The sequence below is a fragment of the Catharus ustulatus genome, chromosome 4 (genome assembly GCF_009819885.2).
Source record: "Catharus ustulatus isolate bCatUst1 chromosome 4, bCatUst1.pri.v2, whole genome shotgun sequence".
NCBI lineage: Eukaryota > Metazoa > Chordata > Aves > Passeriformes > Turdidae > Catharus > Catharus ustulatus.
Genome location: NC_046224.1, coordinates 49,542,747 through 49,565,129, shown reverse-complemented (window position 1 = coordinate 49,565,129; position 22,383 = coordinate 49,542,747). Strand labels below are relative to the sequence as shown.

General features: G+C 39.8%; 1 protein-coding gene across 3 annotated transcripts in view; it reads right to left on the bottom strand.

The window, feature by feature from the left end:
• Window positions 1–735: 735 nt before the first annotated feature.
• Window positions 736–22,383, bottom strand: part of PTPRB (protein tyrosine phosphatase receptor type B) — a 63,353-nt gene continuing 41,705 nt past the window's right edge. For 2 of the 3 annotated variants that reach the window (XM_033058061.1, XM_033058059.2), the window contains 16 exons: window positions 21,172–21,450; window positions 19,184–19,333; window positions 17,702–17,945; window positions 16,434–16,540; window positions 15,823–15,922; window positions 14,254–14,337; window positions 14,132–14,149; window positions 13,945–14,026; window positions 13,406–13,496; window positions 12,219–12,295; window positions 11,276–11,410; window positions 10,131–10,253; window positions 9,758–9,921; window positions 8,545–8,680; window positions 6,040–6,160; window positions 4,583–5,045 (listed from right to left, as the gene is read on the bottom strand). In XM_033058061.1, the coding sequence (XP_032913952.1) occupies window positions 5,023–5,045; window positions 6,040–6,160; window positions 8,545–8,680; window positions 9,758–9,921; window positions 10,131–10,253; window positions 11,276–11,410; window positions 12,219–12,295; window positions 13,406–13,496; window positions 13,945–14,026; window positions 14,132–14,149; window positions 14,254–14,337; window positions 15,823–15,922; window positions 16,434–16,540; window positions 17,702–17,945; window positions 19,184–19,333; window positions 21,172–21,450 (1,934 nt within the window). In that variant the 3' untranslated portion in view covers window positions 4,583–5,022. Of the gene's footprint in view, window positions 2,864–4,582; window positions 5,046–6,039; window positions 6,161–8,544; window positions 8,681–9,757; window positions 9,922–10,130; window positions 10,254–11,275; window positions 11,411–12,218; window positions 12,296–13,405; window positions 13,497–13,944; window positions 14,027–14,131; window positions 14,150–14,253; window positions 14,338–15,822; window positions 15,923–16,433; window positions 16,541–17,701; window positions 17,946–19,183; window positions 19,334–21,171; window positions 21,451–22,383 lie in introns of those variants that run through there. The other variant, XM_033058060.2, reaches the window with a different exon arrangement.

Sequence of the window (22,383 nt, the reverse complement as noted above, 5' to 3'; positions counted from 1 at the left end):
CAAAGAAAAAATCTCACAACTCCCTCAGCCTTCACTACACATCCCCTCTTCAAATAGTTCACAGCAGAAGTCAATAAATCATTCCTTCTTTTAAACAAACTTGTCTTAAACACTTCTGATGACCAATAAGGAGTAACTGAGACAGAGCATTGGCGGTAAGTGCACTACTGCCAAGCACCCTGACCCCACAAGGATGTTTATGCTAATGGTTTTTAAGAAGTGTGGAGAGCAGGAGAAGAAGAAATAAATTGGTTTAAAAGCATGGTTCAGATCCTCGAGGGGCAGGCAGCGATGAAGCTGCAGTGCGGTGCCAATTGGTACAACTGCTTGGCAAAATGTCTCTAAAACAACAGACACTCAAGTTCAAGACCCACTGTGGTTTCAAATACCCACTGCACAACCCAGACTGTATCTGGCTTATTAAAGGAGGGCACAAAACCAGGGAGGTGAAGAGAACAATGGTATCTTTCCACATGGGCACTAATCTGGCCAGCAGGCAACAGCAGGGCCTCTTTTCCCCCAACAGGCTGAGGCTTCTGGTTAATTTAATGTTATGCCAAGACTGTCTCAATTGAAATCAAACTCATGGATGACCTTTTCCCTGAGCAGCAGGACAACAAAATCCATAATGCAAAGGCAGTCAAACAGAGGACAAGAATATTATTTTTTAAATGAATGTTTTATTAATGAAGTATTTATAAAAATGTGTATAATACACTCATATATATTTGATTTTTTGACTGTAGCTAAAAATATAAAAAATATACTTAAATGCATAAATTAAATTGACAATAATAGCACAGTTCTGTGTTCACCCAGTGTTTGTTAGGAACACAATTATAAGTAATTACATTGCATATGAGCATGGAATACATACTGAAGATGTTTTTCAGACACTTTATTCTAGGTACTGGCAAAGAATTTATGGCTAGCCACATTTCAAAATTGTGGGGTTTTCACTATAGTGTACTGCCCTGCTCCAGAGCAATAAATATTTAATTTCTTAATGTTACTTACAGTATTTCTTTAGCTTTCAAATAAAACAAGAAACAACTAAGTTGTCATGGCTATTAGACAATCAGCATTACTGACACTGTACGTGTCCCAATTCCACAGTTTTTTTGCAATTAGCTAGTCCCTAGTCTCCAGTATTTCCTGCTAGCCTTAAAAAAAAAAAAAAAAAAAAAAAAAAAAAAAAAAAAAAATCCCAGTTTGAACCAGCTGTTGATCTGTGAGGTCACTGATAATAGACCAGTTTGCTTTGGTCATAGTGGTGCTCCCAACACGTCAGGAGTTTGATTTTGTCAGCATGAGGGAGACAGTTGAGGGCATAGGGTCTACAGCAAGTCGCCCAAATACTGCGGTGAGCACGCATTTCAGTTCAAAGTTACAGCATCCTGGGATTGTAGGTCCCAGAGCTCACAGCTCCAGAGCCCAGACATCTGTGACAGGGCCATGAGGAAGCGGTGCTTTTCTATATTGCATTTTATTTACACAAACTGTGTAAACTTTCTGCTTTCAAAGTCAAAGTGTAAATAACCATATACAATACATAATATAAACTTCAAGCTCACGCTTTTTCTTTTCTCTGTTCTACAATTGAAATGAAAATTCATAGTATATTACGGCACAAAATAATATTCCTGGCATTTTAGGCATCATTTATTGCTAAATAACTATAGCAGCAGAGAAAAATGTATAAAGTTGCACTTTTTGACATCTTCACAGTATGCCTATTTCTCTCACCCACTTTTGTGTTCCATTAGTAACAAAAAATATCATTTATCAATTCCAGTTATGTAAAATCTTTTTTTCCTACAATCTCTAGTGGATCTTATAATTGTATTGCACAGATTAAAAAAATATTTATTGCAATTTTTTCATTATTAAATAACTTTTAATACAAAAATTTGAATTAATCTAAAAGCCCAACCCTGCAAGTGCTTCAGACGTGGAATGTTATTTTCTTCCGGCTGGCATCCCAGTTGACTTTAACGGAAGTACTCAGGTAGCTTTGTGGACAATGCAGAGATTGGAAGGATGGGCTCCAAGTGTGCAAATCTTAGCTTATGGATCAGCAACAACACTAGCCTTGCTTTCTAACATTATTATTGGGAAACATCAAGAAGGGAATTCTGAACATCATCAAGGATATTCAAAAGATGTCTTTTTCATTAAGAGCTGTCTTTGTTCAGCACACAAACTCCCTCAAATCCATTCTTGTTACATTAACAATTTCCCATCAGTCTTGTTATTCAGCTTAGAGGCACAGTAAATATAACTACTTATACTGAGAAGTAGGTGTTGTATATTAAGAAAATGCTACATAGATACTGTTTTACTTTTTGTCAGTGGTTTCATGTGAGCAGAATTGGCTAGAGAGCAGAACCAGAGCAATAATATGTGTATACAGTCTACTTGGGCAGAAATGTAAAGCTGCTCAAGAGCACTGTGCCAGAGTGTTTAAGGTCATCTGTCATGTTATGAAGTGATGAGGAGGAAGAGGCTTATGAACTATGTCCCTTATTAGCTGAGAGAAAAGATGAAACTAGCTGTCTGCTATGACATCATCATTTTGGGTACATGTGTAAACTCTGTAGTTGCAGACAAGGGAGCTGAGAATGACAAAATAAACTGCAGAATGAAGTGCATCTTTATGAAAATGATGAACAACATGCATACAGAGCACACAATCACACTTTTGCCCTCAGATCATATAGTATTGAGTGAGCTCCATTTCCCTCAGCATTAAAAAATGATGCAGTGATATAGAGTGTGAGGTAATTTATAGGGTACACTTGGTCTTAACAGTGTAATTGTACTGCTGGTAACTAACATGGTGATCTTCATTCCGCAGCTACCCCTGCAAAAAAGAAAGGACCAAATGCAGCGCATGTAACACAACAGCAGTTTTCATCATGCCTTAAGTCCAGCAGTTATTAGTGCAATCAACAATGGATCTAAACCTGCCATGCTTGTTTGTTCTTCCTTGCTAACCTAGCCATCCAGCAAAGGAAATAGAGAAAAGAAGGCATCTGCAAAAAATATGCACATTTCTTTGTGTTTTTTCAAGACTTTCATCAGTGAAAATGTCTTCTACTCTAATGCTAGTTCCCTTCTTCTTCAGTTTCCATTAAGGGTGGTGAATTTTGAGGTTTGGGTGGTGCTAAAGAAGATGTGCAGGAGGGTGAGCAATATCTTCATATAGAAACACCTAAAAATATTAACCAAGTTCACACATTTTGAGCAGATGTGACAGCTGATTTGAAGAGTGCCTGCTAAGGCATGTAAGAGTATTTGGTCAAGAAAGGATGATATTTCAGATGAAGTAGGAAGAGTCACTATCAGGCTGTTACCTTCTCTCTAGAAAAACTAGTGACATGAATGTACACAGTTCTGCTGAGCCACAGGAATTCCTCAGTTAGGCACTTAGTTAGCTACTTACTGATCCTCAGAAGGCTTTCAGAAATATTTATTTTTCTCCAAAACAGAAGTGGAATTAGGCACTTGTCTTCTAGCAACAAGCTGTTTTCTTTAGGAAAAGTATGGGTAGATACATGAAAGAAGAACTATGAACTCCATCTTTTCGTGATAGAGAGGAACTGTGTACTGTCTCTTCACTATTTGTTTGAGGAGCATTTTATAAAGACAGTAATAGCTGAACAGAGTGTTTGGACCCTTGAATGAGATGCCTCTTTGCAGAGGAGAGGCTGTGCATAATCCACTTGGCTGGGCAAGATACCCGGTAAGTGCTCTTTGATTGTACTTCTTGCCTATCACCACATGTTTTCAGTAATGAGTCCCTGCCTGAGGGCATGGGGGTTGGAACTAGATGATGTTTAATGTCTCGTCCAACTTGATGATTCTATGATCAGCACAGCCATGCCAACCTACATTCCCTGATGAGCCTTTTTCCATTCCAGCTGCCCGTGTGGTGGTGACATCAGGTAACATTCCAAGGGGGAATTCTTTCTATGCAGACATGCTGAGGTCAAACTATCCCTTTGTGAAAGGACGCAGCATTTGAAGGATACCAATGTTTCGGGAAAAGGCTTAAGGCCAGTTGTGTAAACTGTGGGATATATACCTTTTTATGCCTTTGTTCCAATAAGTTTGTAATCTCTGTATTTTTTTGACCGTCATGGTACAGCATTGGAAGTTTCAGACTTCATATCCTCACAGGCCTGTTAACACAAATGTCAGACGTGTTCCCTTGAGCATCTTTCTTAGTTAAAACTATACACATGTGGAAGTGCACAGGCACAAGTCATGGTCTGATTCTGCTCTCTTAAACCAGTGTAAAGAAACCAGAATGTGACCTGTCTCCCTCCAAAATATGTGGTGGGAGAAAGGTCTGCTAGTCTTCACTGCAGCATATGTTGTTTGATATTTTTCTACTATGTCACACTAGATTGAAACAGTTGCTTCTAGTGAGGTGAACCCTGTTTTTTTGTTAATGAGTTCTGTAAAAAGGTATGCCACTGTGATATGGGTTACTCCCATTTTTGTCAGACGAAAAGCGGTAAGTTTGAAGTGTGGAGTAGCATTGTAATTCCTATACAGGACTACTGTTGTCTTGCTTAATAGTAGCTTATTTCATCTCACAAACACTGAAATACTTTTTAAAAATGAGGTTCTCTGTGTAAGACTTTTCCTATGTCATGCCAATAGAGCCCCAAATGCAGCAGTCCTGCTAGCCATACAATTTAAAATAGTTTATGTAGAACAGTTCATAAAAACTGTGATAAGAAAAAATAGTATTATCTGAAGCATAATATTAATATAAACAATATAGAAAAAATACATATTTACATAATGCCAAAATACAATTATATACATTAATATCTATTACATTTAAATTATATTTATTTTAAAAAAAACACCAGACCAATAAATTATACACAATCTCAACCAAAAGGTCTGGCACCTTTCTGGTGCATGAAATACATACATAAAAAAAAAAACCAAACCAAAACTCCTGGTTAACAAATGTGTTCACAAAAGCAGATATCTCTAACATCCTTAGTGCCTTGAATAAACAGCATCTGAAAGCAAGGAAAACTGAGATTAGAAAAAGTAAACCAAGAGAGATTCAGCAGTGATCTGAGAGGTGGTTTTGTGGCAGTAGCACCGGCTTGGTGACTGATGCAACAGTTAAAGATCAGATCCCACCTGTGCTTGAACTCTCAATGTATGGAACCTAGATATTTCAGTTCTCAGCCTCCTCCAAGCCTGTTCTACCTGTTAATGATTTCTGATTTCTACGGGCTAGATCAAGAAAATTATTTTGATTTATTATAATATAACCCTAATTCCTAATGTCCAAATTTGTGGAACTACTGAGATCCTTCTGTCTTGACCCTAAAAACTTCTACATCCCTTAAGAATCAGCTTAACCAAGGCATAAGGTCACCACTGCTTACAGCTTCTCCACATTGGTCTTCTGGCCATGGACACAGGAGGAGAAGGGCAATGCTAGTGCTAGGTTTGCTACTCCTGCAACTAATCAGCAAGGAACTGGATACAGGCTAGGAAAAGGAGCCTACAAGGACAGGGAGTATGGGGAGATAGAAAGAACACAGTCTAGGATACCTATATTTTCCAGTCAAGGCAGATGGGAAGTCTCCCAAGGCTGCCTATATTGTCAACAGCAGATGAGGGTAAAACAGACAGAAACTGAACACCGTGAATAACAGAAGAGTCAGTGAGTGCCGCTGCTTATGGATGGTGCAAAGACTTGTGAGGTAAAATGAACATCATGACAGGGAAAGGGGTTCAGTTGCCTTGACAGCATAGGAACCATGAAGTGTGAGACAGGGAGAGCATAAAGGTAAGGTGGGAGCAGGAGGTGATGTTATAATGACTACTAATGGAGAAAATAAAGACACAACTGCAAGAATGGAAAGAGCAGAGGGAACAAATGAAGGTTAGGAAGAAAAGAAATATCAGTCATTAAGGATAGCACAATTCCCACTCAATTACACTGTCAGTGAGCTACTACATTTGAAACATTCTATAATTTGATAAACTTGCAGTTACCTCTGTGATACTCTGGATTCACATTTTCATATATTGGAAATAAGGGATTTTCTTGTTCACTGCGAAGTTTTCTGGCTCTTAACACATCTCTCACACATTGATGTAGATACACATACTGACACTGCAAAAAATTGTTTTTAAGACACTGAGGAATTTTGCAATATAATTTTCTGTACTGTGAAAAATCATTACAAGCTAACTCACAAAATGAAGGGTGAGGTTAAGAATTAAAATATCATTTTGAAATCAATCTCCTTTTCACACTAGTAATATAGTAAACTTTTGTAATCACCTCTCTTTAGAAATAATACCAGTAAAACATAAATGAACACAGTATGTTTTGACAGATCATGCCATTAGTGAAAGCTTTAGCAACTGTAAAGTTAACGTGGTGCTGTGTTGGATAGCTACTACATCTGAACGTTTTGGTATAAAGTATATGTAGAAAAATTAATATGTACAGGGCAGCATGACAAGCAATTTCATGAAATTTCTTTTTGTTCTGAAAATAAACATTTTTCCACAGAATTTTTATAATAACATATAAATATTTCAGACAACCATAAGAAACCTAAATCCGAAAAAACCAGAAAAATCTCTGAAAAACCTATTTTTTTGATCCAGTATAAGTTCTAAGATTGTTGCTGATCATGCAGCAAATGACAGCCTTTTCTGAAGAGTGCCTTTCACAAAACAGAGCTAAAATGACATTCACAACCAAAGTAAGGAGGGTCAGCATGTTACTGACTATTGACTACTCAGCACACTATCTTGACAGAATAGATTATTAAACTTCCATGCTTTGCTCTTCTTTGTGGTTTATGATATGGGTCATAGTAATATTTCGATTAGCGTAACATGGTACCCAAAAGTCAGGCTGAGCATGTTTATATATCAAGGTGTACCTTTTAAACACTATCTCAAAAAACATAATTTCTCCACTGTATGTATTTTCTCTCCTCACATCTTCAGCCATTGCTCTTTGTTTTTTTCTCAGTGCTCTGGCTCTGGGAAAGTGAGGATACCTGCCTTTATGCACATGCAGCTGCTCTTTCTGTGGAGCAGAACCCTGCACCCCACCCACCAATGTGATGGAAAGTTGGCCAAGCATGGAGACTTTCTTTGGCAAAGACCATTTTTCACTGGAATGGTTACAGCTGCTCTAGCATGCTGCCTTTCTAGATTATGCACAGTTTTCCCTTGCATGTCTCTACCTGCACTCTCTTGTCATAAACAATGTTGAGCCAAGTCTGAAGCAGGGGCATTATTTCATTGCTGCTGTTTTTCTGTGACTGAATATTGTCATGTATGATGGTTCTGTGGCCTTTGACTTTCATGTGGATCTGGTTGCCTTTCACTTAGATGTCATGCCAAGTTCATGCCAAGGGCAGGTTTTGTATCACACAACTTTAGTTGTCTGTAAGTCAAAGGCTCTTAAGGTAGTTGCCTATTTTTTCCAGCTAGGGAAAAAGAGCCACTTTCCTGAGACGTCTGTCTGACATTGCAGACTATGGATGACGGGAATGTAGAAGGATCTGTCTCTAAAGATGCACAGACCAGGCTGGGAATCTGTCTCCCCTCCAACAGAAGGTCTTCTGTGATTAACATATTTCCAGGAACCCCTTTGCTTTGTGTTCCCAGCTGGGCCTCTCTTTATACCTCTATGAGACTTTTACATCTATCAGAAAATGCTGTCACTGACATATTGGTTTCCAAATTGCAGAAAGAGCTCCATTAGTATCAAGCTACAGGAAGACCCATCAAACTTGTTCTCATTCTTCTATTAACGGTTCACAGGGAAAACGCAAAGACTACCTCCACAACATACCTTTATTAAATCAGCTCCTAAGTGTTTAGGTCCTATCTGTATAACAGGATTTTCTCGCCGTTTTAAAAGCACAGAAAGAAATACAAACCACTTACGTTTTCTGAACTTTGAGAATAAATGTACTTGCTTTTCCACAGTATGTTAGGAGAATGCCAATCAACTTTCCAAAATAATTTTAATAAAAATGACAGAGCAGCTCAATAAAACAAACTCCAAAGGCACAAGGTCACAGTGGTTAGAGTTTTAAAATTGCATACATCTAATTTTCCCTGTTCTGCATTACTCTTTCCTATTATGTCAACCTATCGGTATGGTTTAGGCTTGCCTTCCAAATCCATCCCTTAAGGACCTATCTCCACTTAAAGCTCATTTACTGGTCTCTACAGTAAAGCAACAGTATGCTGTTAAGTGTCTGCTGCAGAATGCTGCTGGGGGGATTGTGGATCAGGGCAAAAAAAGAGGAGATGCCTACAGGAAGCATAACTGCCACTTGCTATGGTTTGGACCCTCTCTAAGAGAGCCAACAGAACAAAACCTGAACTGGAAATTCTCACAGAGCTGAAATACATCTACCTAATATTTCACAATGGAGTAAGAGTTGAGAGCCTTTAAGATGAGAGACTGATTATTGTAGAGTGCAGCTGTTGTCACTGCATAGCAGGCCATCCAAATCTTACCTCTGTCTGAACCATGTGAACGCGGTGAAGCCTTAGATCATGTACTGCTGCATAAATGTCAACAGTGTCCTTTGAATCCAGCTGTTGCAGAATTCGGTCCAGTGCAATGAATGTGCCAGTCCTGCCAACACCAGCACTGGAAAAGAAAACAGCCCAAGGGATTTAAAAGCAGATGGATCAAAGCATTCACTATCTTCGTGTGATACTTTTGTAAAGTTCAGATCTCCAGGGTGAGAAGCAAATTCTTCAAATGGCACCTTTGGGCCTTTCTAACACTTTATAATGGAATTCATTTAGGAAGGATGAAAGGATAGTAATGGTAGAGGTATCTCTGCTACTGCCCGCACTGCTTTCTGCTTTGGATTAACCCAGTCATCGAGATACACTGAAAGACTGCACCTGACTCTAATTTTGAAACCTCTTCTCTACAGGGACACAGCTGTGGGACACAGTAGACATCTGACATGCTGTACAGGCAGACACAGGCAGGTAAGATATGAGCCTCAGACCATATAATGGTGGAGGAATCACATACTACTATCAGGTACTACCAGTGAACAAATGGCTTTCTCAGAAGATCCAGCACCAACCACACTCTTCCTCTCTTGGTAGCCCTATACTCTGCTGCTACTGGCTAGTGGATAATAGATTAGGCTGTTCAATTTTGTCATTTTTTATGCAAGTGTAGGGTTGGACCACAGAACTGAGGGAAAACTGCAGCCCTGTGACTACCACAGATGGAAAAAGTAGAAAAGCATGAAAAGGCAGTAAGAAAAGGGAGTCTCAGTCAGAATAGGGGAAGGACGGATCTGTCAGCTAGTCTCAGCATTCACACATAGTCAGATTCACACTGGGTGTATCTCACCTTTTAAAACACCCCTTTGTGATTCAAACATTGGGCCACAACAGTAGCACATGGGCAATTTAAGAATGCAAAGATTTATGAGCAGCTGCTGACACTTTTGTGCTCTCCAGTGGTACCACAGAGACACAGTGGTTCCTTAAGAATAATTTTGGAGGCATCTCCAGGGGGAGGTTGTAGGTGAATGCACGTGCCTTGGGTATACCGCTCCAATGTATTTGGAAACTGAAGATCATCACCTATCTCTCAGATTCTGTGGCTGCCCACAGTGTAACACGGATGAAGATTTGTGATCTTCCCAAGGATAGGCACAAGGGCTCTGTGCCACTGACCTTTTGCTGCTGCACATACCTGCAGTGTACAATACTTGGTCCTGTGTCTGGAGTCCTGTTGATATAATCTCTTACAGTTCTGACAAACTGAATCAGGGACTGGGTGGTCTCTGGCACACCATGATCTGGCCACACAGTGTAGTGGAAGTGACGAATGAGCCTCGTCGAGTCAAGTTGCTCTTCCTGTTGGGATTCAAAAATGTGGGTCATCAGAACAAGAGAGAAAGGGATACATAAAACAGGTACTTTCAGAGAAAATGCTACAGCTTCCTCCAGAGGGGAGCCAGGCATGATGCAACTGGGGTATGGCAGAATAAACATTCCTAATTTAGCCTTGCAAGTGTTTTAAGCCAATTAATCAGGAAAAAAAAAAAGCAAACATGCAAACATACGCTGCAGATTTTAAACTCTCGTATTGTCCACTCTGGGAGCACTGATTCAGACAGCATCTCAACAATCAGGTCCCCATAGTACAAGGAATCCTGGTCATGGGGCCAGTATTGATCACACTTTACCTGCAGGGACACAAGGAAAGACAGATTTAGTGCTCAAAACAGCTATAAACAGTGCCTCCATCCTGCACTGGCAGAAGCAGACTTCAGATCTCTTGTGCCTGAGGATGAAGGAAGAAAGGAAGAAAGGCAGTAGCTGAATTCAGAGAGAAATGCCACTTTCTGCCATGTCAACAAACAGGGTCTGGCATGGGAACAGGTTAGCATAGTGGTGGGAAGTGGAAGTTCTCATAATTCATTTGTGATGGGGGAATGGGAAGCACTTCACTGATACCCTCTTATAGGTCATATTTTCTGTGCCAACACTTCTCAAATCTCTGCTTGGATCAGAGTTATGCCTCCAGTGCCCTTTCTTCACCTTTTGCTGAGACATGGCAGTAGAGTCCCATTTGGAACCAGTAAGATGCAAGACACAGATCCTATTCTGTGTTGGCTTTCACCCTTGCGTCAGGAAAAAATGGTAAGCTGAAAGGAACTGACCATATATGTGCCACTAGAGGATCACAAGTTCATTTAATCTTCTTACAGATCTTGTCACTGCCTTACAAAGGGCACAGGATGTGGCCATACCTGGGGAGGTATGCTACACCTGCACTCAGTAAGAGTGTTAAGTGCATGAGTAGTCTCTTTGCTAACTGCAAATTACCAGAGATAATTTTATGTATTTACTGATCAACATTTGCTCTCCAGAGCTTGTATTTAAAGTAGAAGTTGTTCAGAGTTGATGTGATAAATAGCCACTTTTTGTTGGTGTTTGTCCTTTTGCATGCTGAACAAAGTCCTGGATTAGAGACCAGAAGCACTGAGCTCTGTTCCTAATTCTAGCCTTGACATTCTACATGATCTTGAGACAGTGTGTGCATCTTCACATCTTTAATCTGCCTCCAGTCTTTATATTATACCTTTTCTTTCATGCTGTATATCTCCTTGACTGGGGTCTTTTTGGCTTTAGTGTGATGCAAACAAATGAAAAACTTTTAATACATGTTAAAAAAGACTAATAATAAAGAAGAGTCATTGCTTACCCGGCCCTTCTCAACACACTGGGTTACCATGACAATATTGTGAACATTTTGCTCCCATGCCATCTTCCAGAACTCATCTTTGGTTCCAGGCAAAGGGCCCTGAGTTGCTATGTATTCCCTACGGAAATTATTGCCCTGCAAATAAAGAGAATTCCATTAGTTTCTAAAAAGGAGAAAAAAATATCTTCTAACAACTAAACAAGTCTTGGGGTTGCAGCCAGGACTCTGCAGCAATCCTTGTTGGGACAATGGTTTTGAAAGCTAAATTGTTGCCTTGGACCTGGAAGCAAGTGGCAGATTGGAACAGAGAGAAGGAAGAGATTGTGGCAGTATACCTAAATACTGTTCCTTTTGTGACAGTCAAAGCTTTCCATTGTTCTTTTGTGTTCAGCACAGTCTCAAGCAATTTTAAAACTGCGAGGGGTTTTTGCTTTATTTATCATTTTTAATAAATTAGCTGAGTTCTGGCTTGATATCTGGATTGCCAAAGCCAGTGCTATTATCAATCATAACTCTCTGGCAAAGGACATTATTTTAATTTCAGCCAGTTTTATCACCCTGCAAGGTGCCAATGCTGTCAGGATGAGCTACAGCTCCACAGTGAGGATGCCACCTGCAGTGATAGCTACAGTCGTTGTGGACACCGTATAAAATCAGCGACCTTTAAAAATGTGTCCTTGGCCAATTAGACTTGCTATCTTACATAACTATAGCAATGCAAGAAAGTGTCCTTAAGTGCTGGGTAAATCACTCACAGTTAACTTAATGGCAGTCAGACACAGTCCTTCAGCACACCCACAAAATGAGTTCTCAGTTTTTTAGTTCAAGTGAATCAAGGAAGGGGGAGGGGAGCCTTAACCATCCAGCTTTATATCCAGCTTTAGATGAAGGAAAAATTACCACTGGAAGGAGGACTGTAAAACACCACCCTCAAGTCACTTACTGGTATGTAGCTTGCATTAATGTAGTCTGAGCAAGGGTCATCATCCACATTGGAAAGCTTCACTCTTGATGTATCATCTAGCAAGAAATTGATTACAAGAGGCTTAAGGCTAGGTCTTGATTTTCAGTCCCTCTCGGCACTTACAGAAATGCATTTGTGAAAGGACTGTCAGTACTATTACAAGATTTTTTATGAAGAGCTAATTTATAAGGAATAACTGCTGGTTTTACTGCCTCTTTAATCTATGAGTGCTGTGGAGTGTTCCAGAGACTGGGAGATAGATAGGTAAGAAGGAAATAAATATACTGAATTTCCTCTGCTGAGCTGCATAGGATTTGTTATGACAACAAAAGGGCCAAAATAGCATCCTTCTTTGATCCTAACAGCTCTGTGCTGTACTGAAAAGCAGCGCCCAGCTCTGCCCTTGAAAGAACAGTTGCACTTCAGTGATATTCCAAGCTAATGCTGAGCAGGCCAAATATCTTCTTTAGGTGAAGGGTCCTCTGTACAGAGACACATAGTGCCTGAGCTGCAAGCACACTGATTTGTGAGGTAATGCCATGTTGGATCTCAGTCAGGTGTCATTGCTAGCTGAGCAGGCAGGACACAGGAGAGATGCGCTGCAAGTGATGTGGAGCAGTGAGTTACGTGGTGTTCCTCCTCAGTGTTCTACCTCCAAAATGACAGGTAGGATATCAAAGGGGGAACCTCTCAACAACAGACAGGTCTTGCATGAGAAGAACAGAGTTAACTTGACACATGTGTCTTACCATGTAGAATCACACATTGCATTGTATGTTTGCTGTGTACCCTGAAGAACAAAGATTTGGCAAGGCTGTCAAAGAGCACTGAGTGGATGATACCCCATATGTAAAAGACCCTGCTGTTATTTCTACTATCCTTATTATCAGCAGTGACTGAATGCCTGTGATAGCTGGTGCTTTTTCTCCCTGGACTGAATGCTAGCCATTACACCTCTAGTGTGAAATTAAATTACTGGTCTGTCTGAAGCCATTCAGGGTCATGCATCATCTGCCTCCTAGCACAAGAACCTGAGCTGGCAGAGATATTTCATCTCAGACAGAAAGGAGGGAAGGGATTGGCTGCACTTTTTCCACTAGACTTGCTGAAAAAAAGTGAAAAATGCTGGTGTGACGCAATATTACACAACCAAAACTAAAACTCACAGGGCAATATATTATTGTATCGATTTTTTCCTCTGTTCTCTGGCAGAAGTGCTATGTCACATGTCTGGTTTCGACCCACATCTTTCAAGTCCTGCAAAAAAGGAATAGGAATGAAATGTGAGGCAAAAATAATTAATGGAAAAGACAACACAAAGGGAAATAGTGCTCATCAGGTCTCAAAGGCCATGGACAGAAAACAGGTGGTATTTAAAAAAAACCCCTGAAATTAGATAGGTAATCAAACTGTTTTAAAGCCAGTGCATGGTTGGCAGGTACTTTCCATGCTTTATCACACAGATAACAACAAATGATCCTGATCTCAGCCAGACAACTATCTGGCAGAGGCTGCCAACAGGAAGATGCCAAATGAAGAGTCGGTTTCTGTACATGGACAAGTGGAGTTCAAATGAAATGCTCCACCTTATTTGTATTTGTGTGAATATGACAAACAAATGCAGGCCTTTCTAATACATTAACTAGCTGATTCAGTCATCCCACCCCTTCACAAGGCAAGTCCTTTGCCTAGGTTAGGATCCCACCTCATACTCCTTGGACAGAAGATAGTTGGAGTCTGCTTGAAGTTTGGTGAAGTGTGCTTCAAAGTGACTGACTTTGATCGGACTGAAATATTCAACAGGAGGAAGAAAATCACAGGATAAATCACAGTCATAATTTATCCAGTTGGTTACCAAGAAGTTTTTTAGGTATTAATTTTTTTCTTTTTACCTGGAAGTTTTCCGGTACCTGGAAATTATTTCAAAAGAAAAATAAACACTTAATCAGTAAGTAATCACATGGGTCTGTTCAATCATAATGCCATATTAAAAAAAAGAAACTTTTTACATTACCCTTTTGGCCCCAAGTTCAAATGGACTGACAGTGGCCTGTCTCTGCGAATGTTCAGCCTTGTTGTAGGTCTCTCATGGCCATTGCTGGAACAAAAAGGAAGGTATTCTGTTATATCATTAAGTTTTGAAACTGATAAGAGTTGGCAATGACATAACTTCTACTTTCTTAAATTTCTTTTTTTTTTCCCAGTTTACTGTTTTCCAAAGTGTTTTAATCTTTGGGTCTGATCCTGTGACATTGCTCTTAGCTGAGGCACAGAGTTTTCTTATTTTAGCTTGCCAATAGTGATGTGGAGTGTATGGCACAGGTAGTAAGAGATTTTTCTTGTTCTGAAACACTTGCAGCCCAGCCCATCATTAAGGAAGGTGCCCTATGCTAAGACGGACTCTAAATTGGTTGATTCTCTACACGTAGAGGAACATGCAGGTAGATTTTCAGAGCTGTAAAAGGTCTACAGCTTCTAGCACATCCACTCTGCAGATCAGACCTATAGCAAATGCCCACATTCATGGCAGGATCAAGTGGCAGAACCACAGCAGCATTTGGGAAAGCCACAGAAGTGGTACTTACTTCACACAGCTAGTGCTGTCTTTCATCTTTTTGCTGCTATCACCTCCTTCAAGATACCTCCCTTAGAGAACACTTTCTCTTTTTTTGTGATGTGGGAAAACCATACCAGTATTATTGCCATCCTGCTTGGTATATAACTTACAACAAGAAACCACACTGTATAATGAAGTTTATCCACTTTGGCTAAAAGCTATGACTAGTCAGAAAACAGGGTTTTTTAATTCTGAAATTCTGGCATATGAAAAGCAAATTCAAAAACATATCAGCTTAATTTTGTATCAATAAAAGAACTGAATTTCAGACTTGCAGTATTTCCCATGCACTGGAAATGTTGAGGTTTTTTTTCTAATTTTGGAAACTACAAAGAATTTCACATTTCTCAGTCATGCAAAGTAGTTTAAATGGATCAAGATTTTTTTAGTTGAGATACAGTATTTCACTTTTTAAAAAGATGCAAGTTCACTATTTAAGAGTCATCTATATTGTGAAATATACAATTATAACTGACAAAAAATGAGAAGCAAAGTTTGACCTAATATTTTGAACACTGAGGTAAAGTCACATCTCAGTATTTTTGAATTGAAATGATAAAGTCTAAATAAACAGTTTCAAGACCTTCCCATCTACAATGCAGGTGCAATTAATCTGAAACACTTCATTTTTTGACAAAAGACACTTTTTCCCAGAAGATAAAAGTTTGAATGAGAAACCATTTTTTATTCAGAACTATTCAGAGTACTATTGCAACTAAAAGTTACAAGGATCCTCTATGACATAATTCTGACACCATTTGAATTAAGCATATATAGATTTCTTAATAAGCAAGTCATTAGTTGTATACTTAGTGTGTACAGAATTTGGGGGACATAGATTTTTTCTGTTGAAGATTTCAGTGCATCCATCCAATTTTTTAGCTATGCCTAATCAATTGCATTACTTAAATGAATATAAATTGACATTACTTCAATAACAGAGACTGATAAAGGCAGTCAGCTTACCCAACTTTTTGTCTGCAGACAAATAAAGCAGTAACAGCCACCAACATCACAATCAGAAACAAGCCAGCACTGACACCTTCAATAACTCCAAAGAGAGGCTCTAGAAACAAAACAGTGTATTTATATATCTTGAGGAAAGTATCAGAAGAATCAGAGAATCAATAACTTTCAGGGGATCTGTTATTATCAGCTGAAGAAAATGGCTAAATACAAGGAAATGCAAGGCATTAAAACACTTGGCTAAAACCTGGCCTTGATTTTCTGTGCTCATTTTTTCAAACCGTCAAATAAAATTTTTCACTCCCAGCCATGGTAAAAGAAAGAACAACTCCATTATATGGGAGCGGTTCTCTTGTAGTTAGAACCTTTATTGGTGATAGCCTCACTGAGCATTTTTCCTTTTTTCTACTTTCAGCACCTTTGTCAAGCAGTCCTCTGAGTTTTCCAATAAAGGCAGATAAACCAAGGTTCCAGCTTCCTCTCAGAGCAGCCCTCAGGACACGCACAACAAGCTTTGTTCCCCTCCTTACAAATAGTTGTAGACGCCAGAGTATGCTTAGGCACGATATATAATCACATGGCACAGTCACTGATAACAGCCTGAAACTAACCTGCCTCTGTAGTGATCGGTAAAGAGAAGAAGGTGTCTGTAAAGAGCGGTTTAGGAAGTTCCTTTGGGTCTTCACTGAAAAGCTGAGTAAAAGCTCGTATGCTGATTCTAAAAAAAACAGTAAAAATGGCTCATCAGATGTTCAGAACCAACAGCAGAAAAGTAAAAACTCATTTGCCCCTTTGAAACAACTAAAACCTTTCCACTTACAAGAGACAACTCTTAATACAGAGACCAGAGTTAATCAGTCTTAATTAATGATACTGATCCCTGAGTTAAATACGGGGGAACCCAGCTAGAGCAGGTGGAGGGCTCTGAGGTACCCTGGCAGAGGTAACAGATGAGGCTCTGGCTGCTGGCACACACAGCCAGACCATATCTGAAGGCAGGATAGCAGAAGCTGCAGAGGAGAGGAGACTCACTAATGCTTCTCAGGGGGGACACATTTTCCCTTCACTTGGCTGAGCATGACTGTGCTAATGGATAAATGTTATAGTCCTCTTTGTTCTCCTGGTAATGTGGGTATTTCCCAGACTGAAGTTTTGGGAAATGTGCCCTAATGAGAGCAGACTATAGTAGGCTAGCCCTGTTGTAATGATGACGAAGAAGCTAAGAGGCACGATGGGTACTCCTTGGCATGACCCTTCTGTCCATGTGCCTTTTCAGTGAGCAGCTTGCAGATCTCTTGGGACAGTATCTGCCTGTGGGAGGGGTGTCACTGAGCCACACTGGAGCTCATGTTTGGTCTCACAAACAAACTGCTGAGGCTGGTCTTGGCAGTAACCCTCTTCTACATCCTACAGCAAACCTGGACCTAGCTCTGGAGCCTGAGGATGGTGCTACAGGACAGAATGGCCTCCAATGGTTTTTCTAGCTTGTTCCAAAAGAACAGGTAGGGTAGTTTTGCCAGACTGAGTGAAGCATGCTTGCCTTCTTCTGTTAAGTACTCTTCTAACTTAGCCAATTGTCTTCAGTCTTTCCAAAGAAATGTTGAGCAGCAATAGGAGAGCTTCCCATCAAGTTGAGGTAAATAAACAAGCTTATTCACTGCACAGAGTTTTGTGCATAATTAATCATATCATTCCCATGCTAGTGAATGACTGCTTCTTACCACTGGAACAGGGGCATGGATAAAGCTTTCATAAATTTGCACTGAAATACAAAGTACATTGTACAACACAGTTACTAATGTACAGAAGTGGATCAGGCACCCAGATGGCACCAAGCCTAATAATGCGACAGGGCAGCAACCACCAGTACAAGTCTAACCTATACGCAGTTCGAGGCTTTAGCGGTCCATCGCAGAATTTCTGGTGATCTGGATCACATTTTCCTCCCAGATTTTCCATTTCTCCTCCAAGCTTAATGTCAAAGCTTTTATAGTCACTGTCAGGGCTTTCAGCACAGCTACTGGCAAAATAATTTGTCTGGTAGATGCGTATAGAGTCGTTGTGTTTGTACTCCAGATAGGAAGGCAATGGGTGCTGCTCATCAGGCTTTGGTCCTTCGCTACCTATGTCATGTGCAGAGAAAAACATAAGGTTTATGTGCCACGGCCAATAATGTGATGAGGTTAATAGGCTCAAGCTCTTGACAGATATAGTCTTATCCAATTTTCTATTTCGTGGAGGCTACCTCATGAATACAAAGCTACAATGGTTAGGGTACCTTGTTTCTAGTACCAACCTTTCTATTATTTTTAAGACAGATGTCTTCACAAGTCCTCAGTGGGACTTTTACCACAATAGGTATGCATAGATTGAATGCTATGACATTTTTTCCTGTACTGTTGATGGGAGTTTTTTTGATCCAGATTCCTGGATCATACTACTAGCTATTTCAAAAAGCAGTAAAAAATCCCACACACTGACAACTCTACTGCACATAGAGACAAAATAAAGCAGGAAATTACATGGGTCCCCTGAATGTAAATTCACAATACTGGATAAGAGACTCAGATAGGCAAAGCTATGGCAATGAGTAGTCCCTTTCTCAAAGAGTTTTACAGTTTGCCCAAACATGAGAAAGTAGACAGTGGAAATATTATCTGGTTTTTTCTTTCCTAAGGGCTGATGAACAGAGAGATTAAGGAACTTTCCTAAGGGTCACACAATATCTCCTGGTATGTTATTAAACATATCCTGGTATGCCATGAAGTCACTTCTAAAACAAGGCACAAACTGTTGAAAACTGTATCTGATTCGTCAGACACGTCTCAACAATTGGTAAGCTGTACAAAGCGAGGTTTACATGCATGTCACAAGTACAATTTCTGTTCTGTTTTATAGAACTGCATCAAGTAATTTTCTTCAGGTAGCAAATATCACCTGGCAGACACATACCTTTTCAGCATGGCTTACTGAGAGTCTCCAAAAGGGTTGCCTTTCAGTGATTGCACCAGACATTTAAACTACCTTTTGTGCACAGCAAGGCACAAATCTGTGTTCAATGGCAATGGCAATCAACATAAGCCTTCTATTTCAGAAATTGTCTGAACATACATGGCAGTGTAATCTAGAGTACAGAAGCTAACTACTGCTTCTCTCTGAGCTCCATAGTTGCTACACACTCTCTGAGAATAGGACTGAGTTCCTAGATCCTCAGGCTAGGGAGGAAGTATAGATCCAAAACCTGTATGACACTCAGGCATTAGATGAGGAGAAACCCCTTTGCTGTGCAGTGATAGGGATGTACTTCCCCATGTAAATTTTATTTACTATAGAAACAATAGCACTAAATCATGACACTTACCATCAGCCTCCCTCACAACCACAGTAAAGTACTTCACAGCTCCATTGGTATCACTGAACCAGCTGCAGTTAAAAGTAAAGTTGATGGAGGATTTGGTAATCAGCACATCTTTTTTGTTCACTCGTATGTCTGGAGGTGGCTGAGGAGGACCTGAGTAATTAAATAAATAGAAAATAAATACAAAATAGAGAGAAAGAACTACCTATGTACTTGCTATGACTTGCTATGAGCTAGATCTAGTATGGAAAATGCAATTTGTAATAAATCTTGGTTTCCTGGACCCAAGTCTCTGATTCTATTCTCTTTCTAGTCAAGAGTCTTCACCTCCCACAGAGAAATGGCCAAAAGATGAAACAAGCCAGTAATGTGTTCATCAGAATAAGAGTGACACCTCCTCAGTAGGAATTCCTGCACAAGCCCACGTGGAAATGCATTAAATTTGTGTCAAGCCTATGAAAATAGATATTGTAGCTGCTAAAAACAACTCAGGTTTAAGCCAAGTATTTGGAGGCCACTTAACACAGTACAGAAGTCACCTATTTTAAGCATCTGTATTTCTGCTTTCTTTTCCAGGATTAGCCAGACACAGCATTCAACTACAGAGTACCATTTTCTAGACTGACTGCAGAATTTCCACAGGAAAACTATACCTTAAACAGTGACACAGTAGAAGTAAACTGGAAAGTGAAGTACGCAGGGAAGAAAGCGCAGAAAAAGTTGTGATTTTAGGGATCTACACTGCTAATTCTTTAAAAAATCTGTAGTACTGAAACTATATTGCACATATGGGAAACATAAAAACCATAAGCAGGTGGCTAAATTTCAAAAGCTTTTAGAATGCCAAAAGAACCAAAAAATTCATATATGTATGTGCTTTTTAGCTAAACCTCTTACATCTACAAAGTCTAGCTGCAATTTTTTGTGTTCCTTCGAGGCAGGGCCTCCAGGGTCTAGGAGAGTAGCAGTGTTCAAAACAAGTAAGTGACAATAAACAAACAGGAACGTAAACCAAATAAGAATATACATGATCAGCAAACTTTCAAATAGGACTCAATCTCACTTCTTGTGACATGAATAACTAGGTCTTACATCTAGATTTGCAGTATCCTTTGTGATAGAGCAGGGAGATTAAAAGGAAATTGAGGGGCAAAGGAGAAGGTGGTTTGGTGACTCAACTCTAGATTAGCTCAATAGCTCCCAAAGCAAACATAATTTTTATGATCATTTCACACAAATGTGGCTTTTAATAAACAACTACAGAGGCATCCCTAAATATAGGCCTCACGGCCATCCTCTCATTTTTGAGAAGTTTAGCCCTGGAACAGTTTGGGCCTCTGCATTGTGCTGTGCCACTGAATCCTGAGGTAGTGCAAAATCTGGGGCAGCTCTAGGGTCAGCAATGGTAGGTTGTTGACTGCAGTGATGCCTGGCAGTGCAGAGCTACCAGCAGATGCTACTGATACACTCCACTCAGTAGCCTACGGGTAGAGAAACTGAAGAATTTGTTTCAAAGCACATGCTATAAAATCTGGATCCTCCCTCAGGTAATTTGGTCAGGTAGCACCTCAGAAGAGTCTATGGAAGCCAAAGGAGAATGCAATACTACAATCCAATGTCTTATTGATGGATATTTTTGCTGAGGATGGCTACCATCTATGAGGGGAAACAGCCAGACACAGAAAGCCAAGCAGTAAGCATGAAAACAACTGAAGGCATGTGATGATGAGGATAAGCTATTTATGTTTCTCAGGCTATATTTCATGAATGAGCCAAATAATTTGGTCTGGCAATGTAATAAGAGGCAATACAGTTAAAATCCTGCATTGTCTGTCACAACAGGGACCAAAGGATGGGTTCAGTTACTTTGGTCACCACTCCACACATTGGCAATTGTGGAGTTCAGAACTCCTTTTACTGTCTAACCAACATGAGCAATTGCTTATTGCTGCTCAGCACCTCTCTTCAGGCAAACTCTGAATTCCACTTACGATCAATCATTGTGATGGTGCTGTCTTCAACCACTTCACTCGTCATGTCTGCAGAATGAACCTTGATGGACACCAGGTATCGCTTGTGGGGAACAAGGGTCATGATATTAAGTAGAGATTTGTCTTTTTCTATCCTTTTGGAAAATTCCACTTCACGAGTGTCCATTTTCTTGCACTCCACGCTATACCCATCAAAATCAGAATCGGGAGGAGTCCAGGAACATGCGATGGCAGTAGAGGTTTGGGGCCGACAGTGAAGGCTTTGTATCTTGTCTGGTTCTAAAGAAATGTTGAAAAGTTGAAGCTTGGTGGGAAAAGTGACAGGTGTCATACACTCTGCTGACACTACAGCTCCTAGATTGTACATCAACCATCAGATCAGAGCAGGAGGCTGGGAGTCAGAATTCCCACCTATCCTGCAAATGTGTGCTGCCTGATTATCATGTAAGGCTAACACATTTTAGCCATCTGAAATCAGATCTAGTGACATCCGCCCCACCAGCATTGTGGAACTCCAGTAATTAATTGTGAAAACAAGGAAAAAACTCCTACTTGATGATGTCTTAACATGAATAGCAACACCACAAGAAATGGATTTCTGGAAAGCTGTTGCAACTCATTTGGAGGCTCAATGTGGTCACTTAGTCAATACTGACACTGTCATCTCATGACTGATCTGGTTTCCTGGGCAGTATGTGATGTGTCCATATTATTAAAACATAAAACAGAAATATGCTTCAGCATGTAATATGGGAGCACTATTTATATCATATAACATGTAAAAAAGACAGGATTTCACCCTCGGATGGCAGGCATCTACATTTACGTGATAAGGTACAGGTAAAATTTTAATTATTATGCTGTATTAAAGCGCTATATAACTTAAAACATAAATGTCAATTTAGAGCTGAATCCGACCCCAAATGACATGAGGATTTGCAACAACTCAATTATTTTTACAATTTCATGTCACTTTTTTCAAATCTCTAGCAACTGAGTTTGCTAGAGACAGATAGAGATGAAACAGATTCATAGACTTGGGCAGAAACACAGAGCAGTGAAACACTGATTCCAGTTTTAAATCTAATACAGGACAGTTTCTTTCATCCTTCCTGTCTTATCATTAAGAAACATGATTATTTCAATATACTATCATCAGAGAAGTTTGGATATTCAGCCCTATTTTACCCCTGAAACTGATTGATTCAGGCT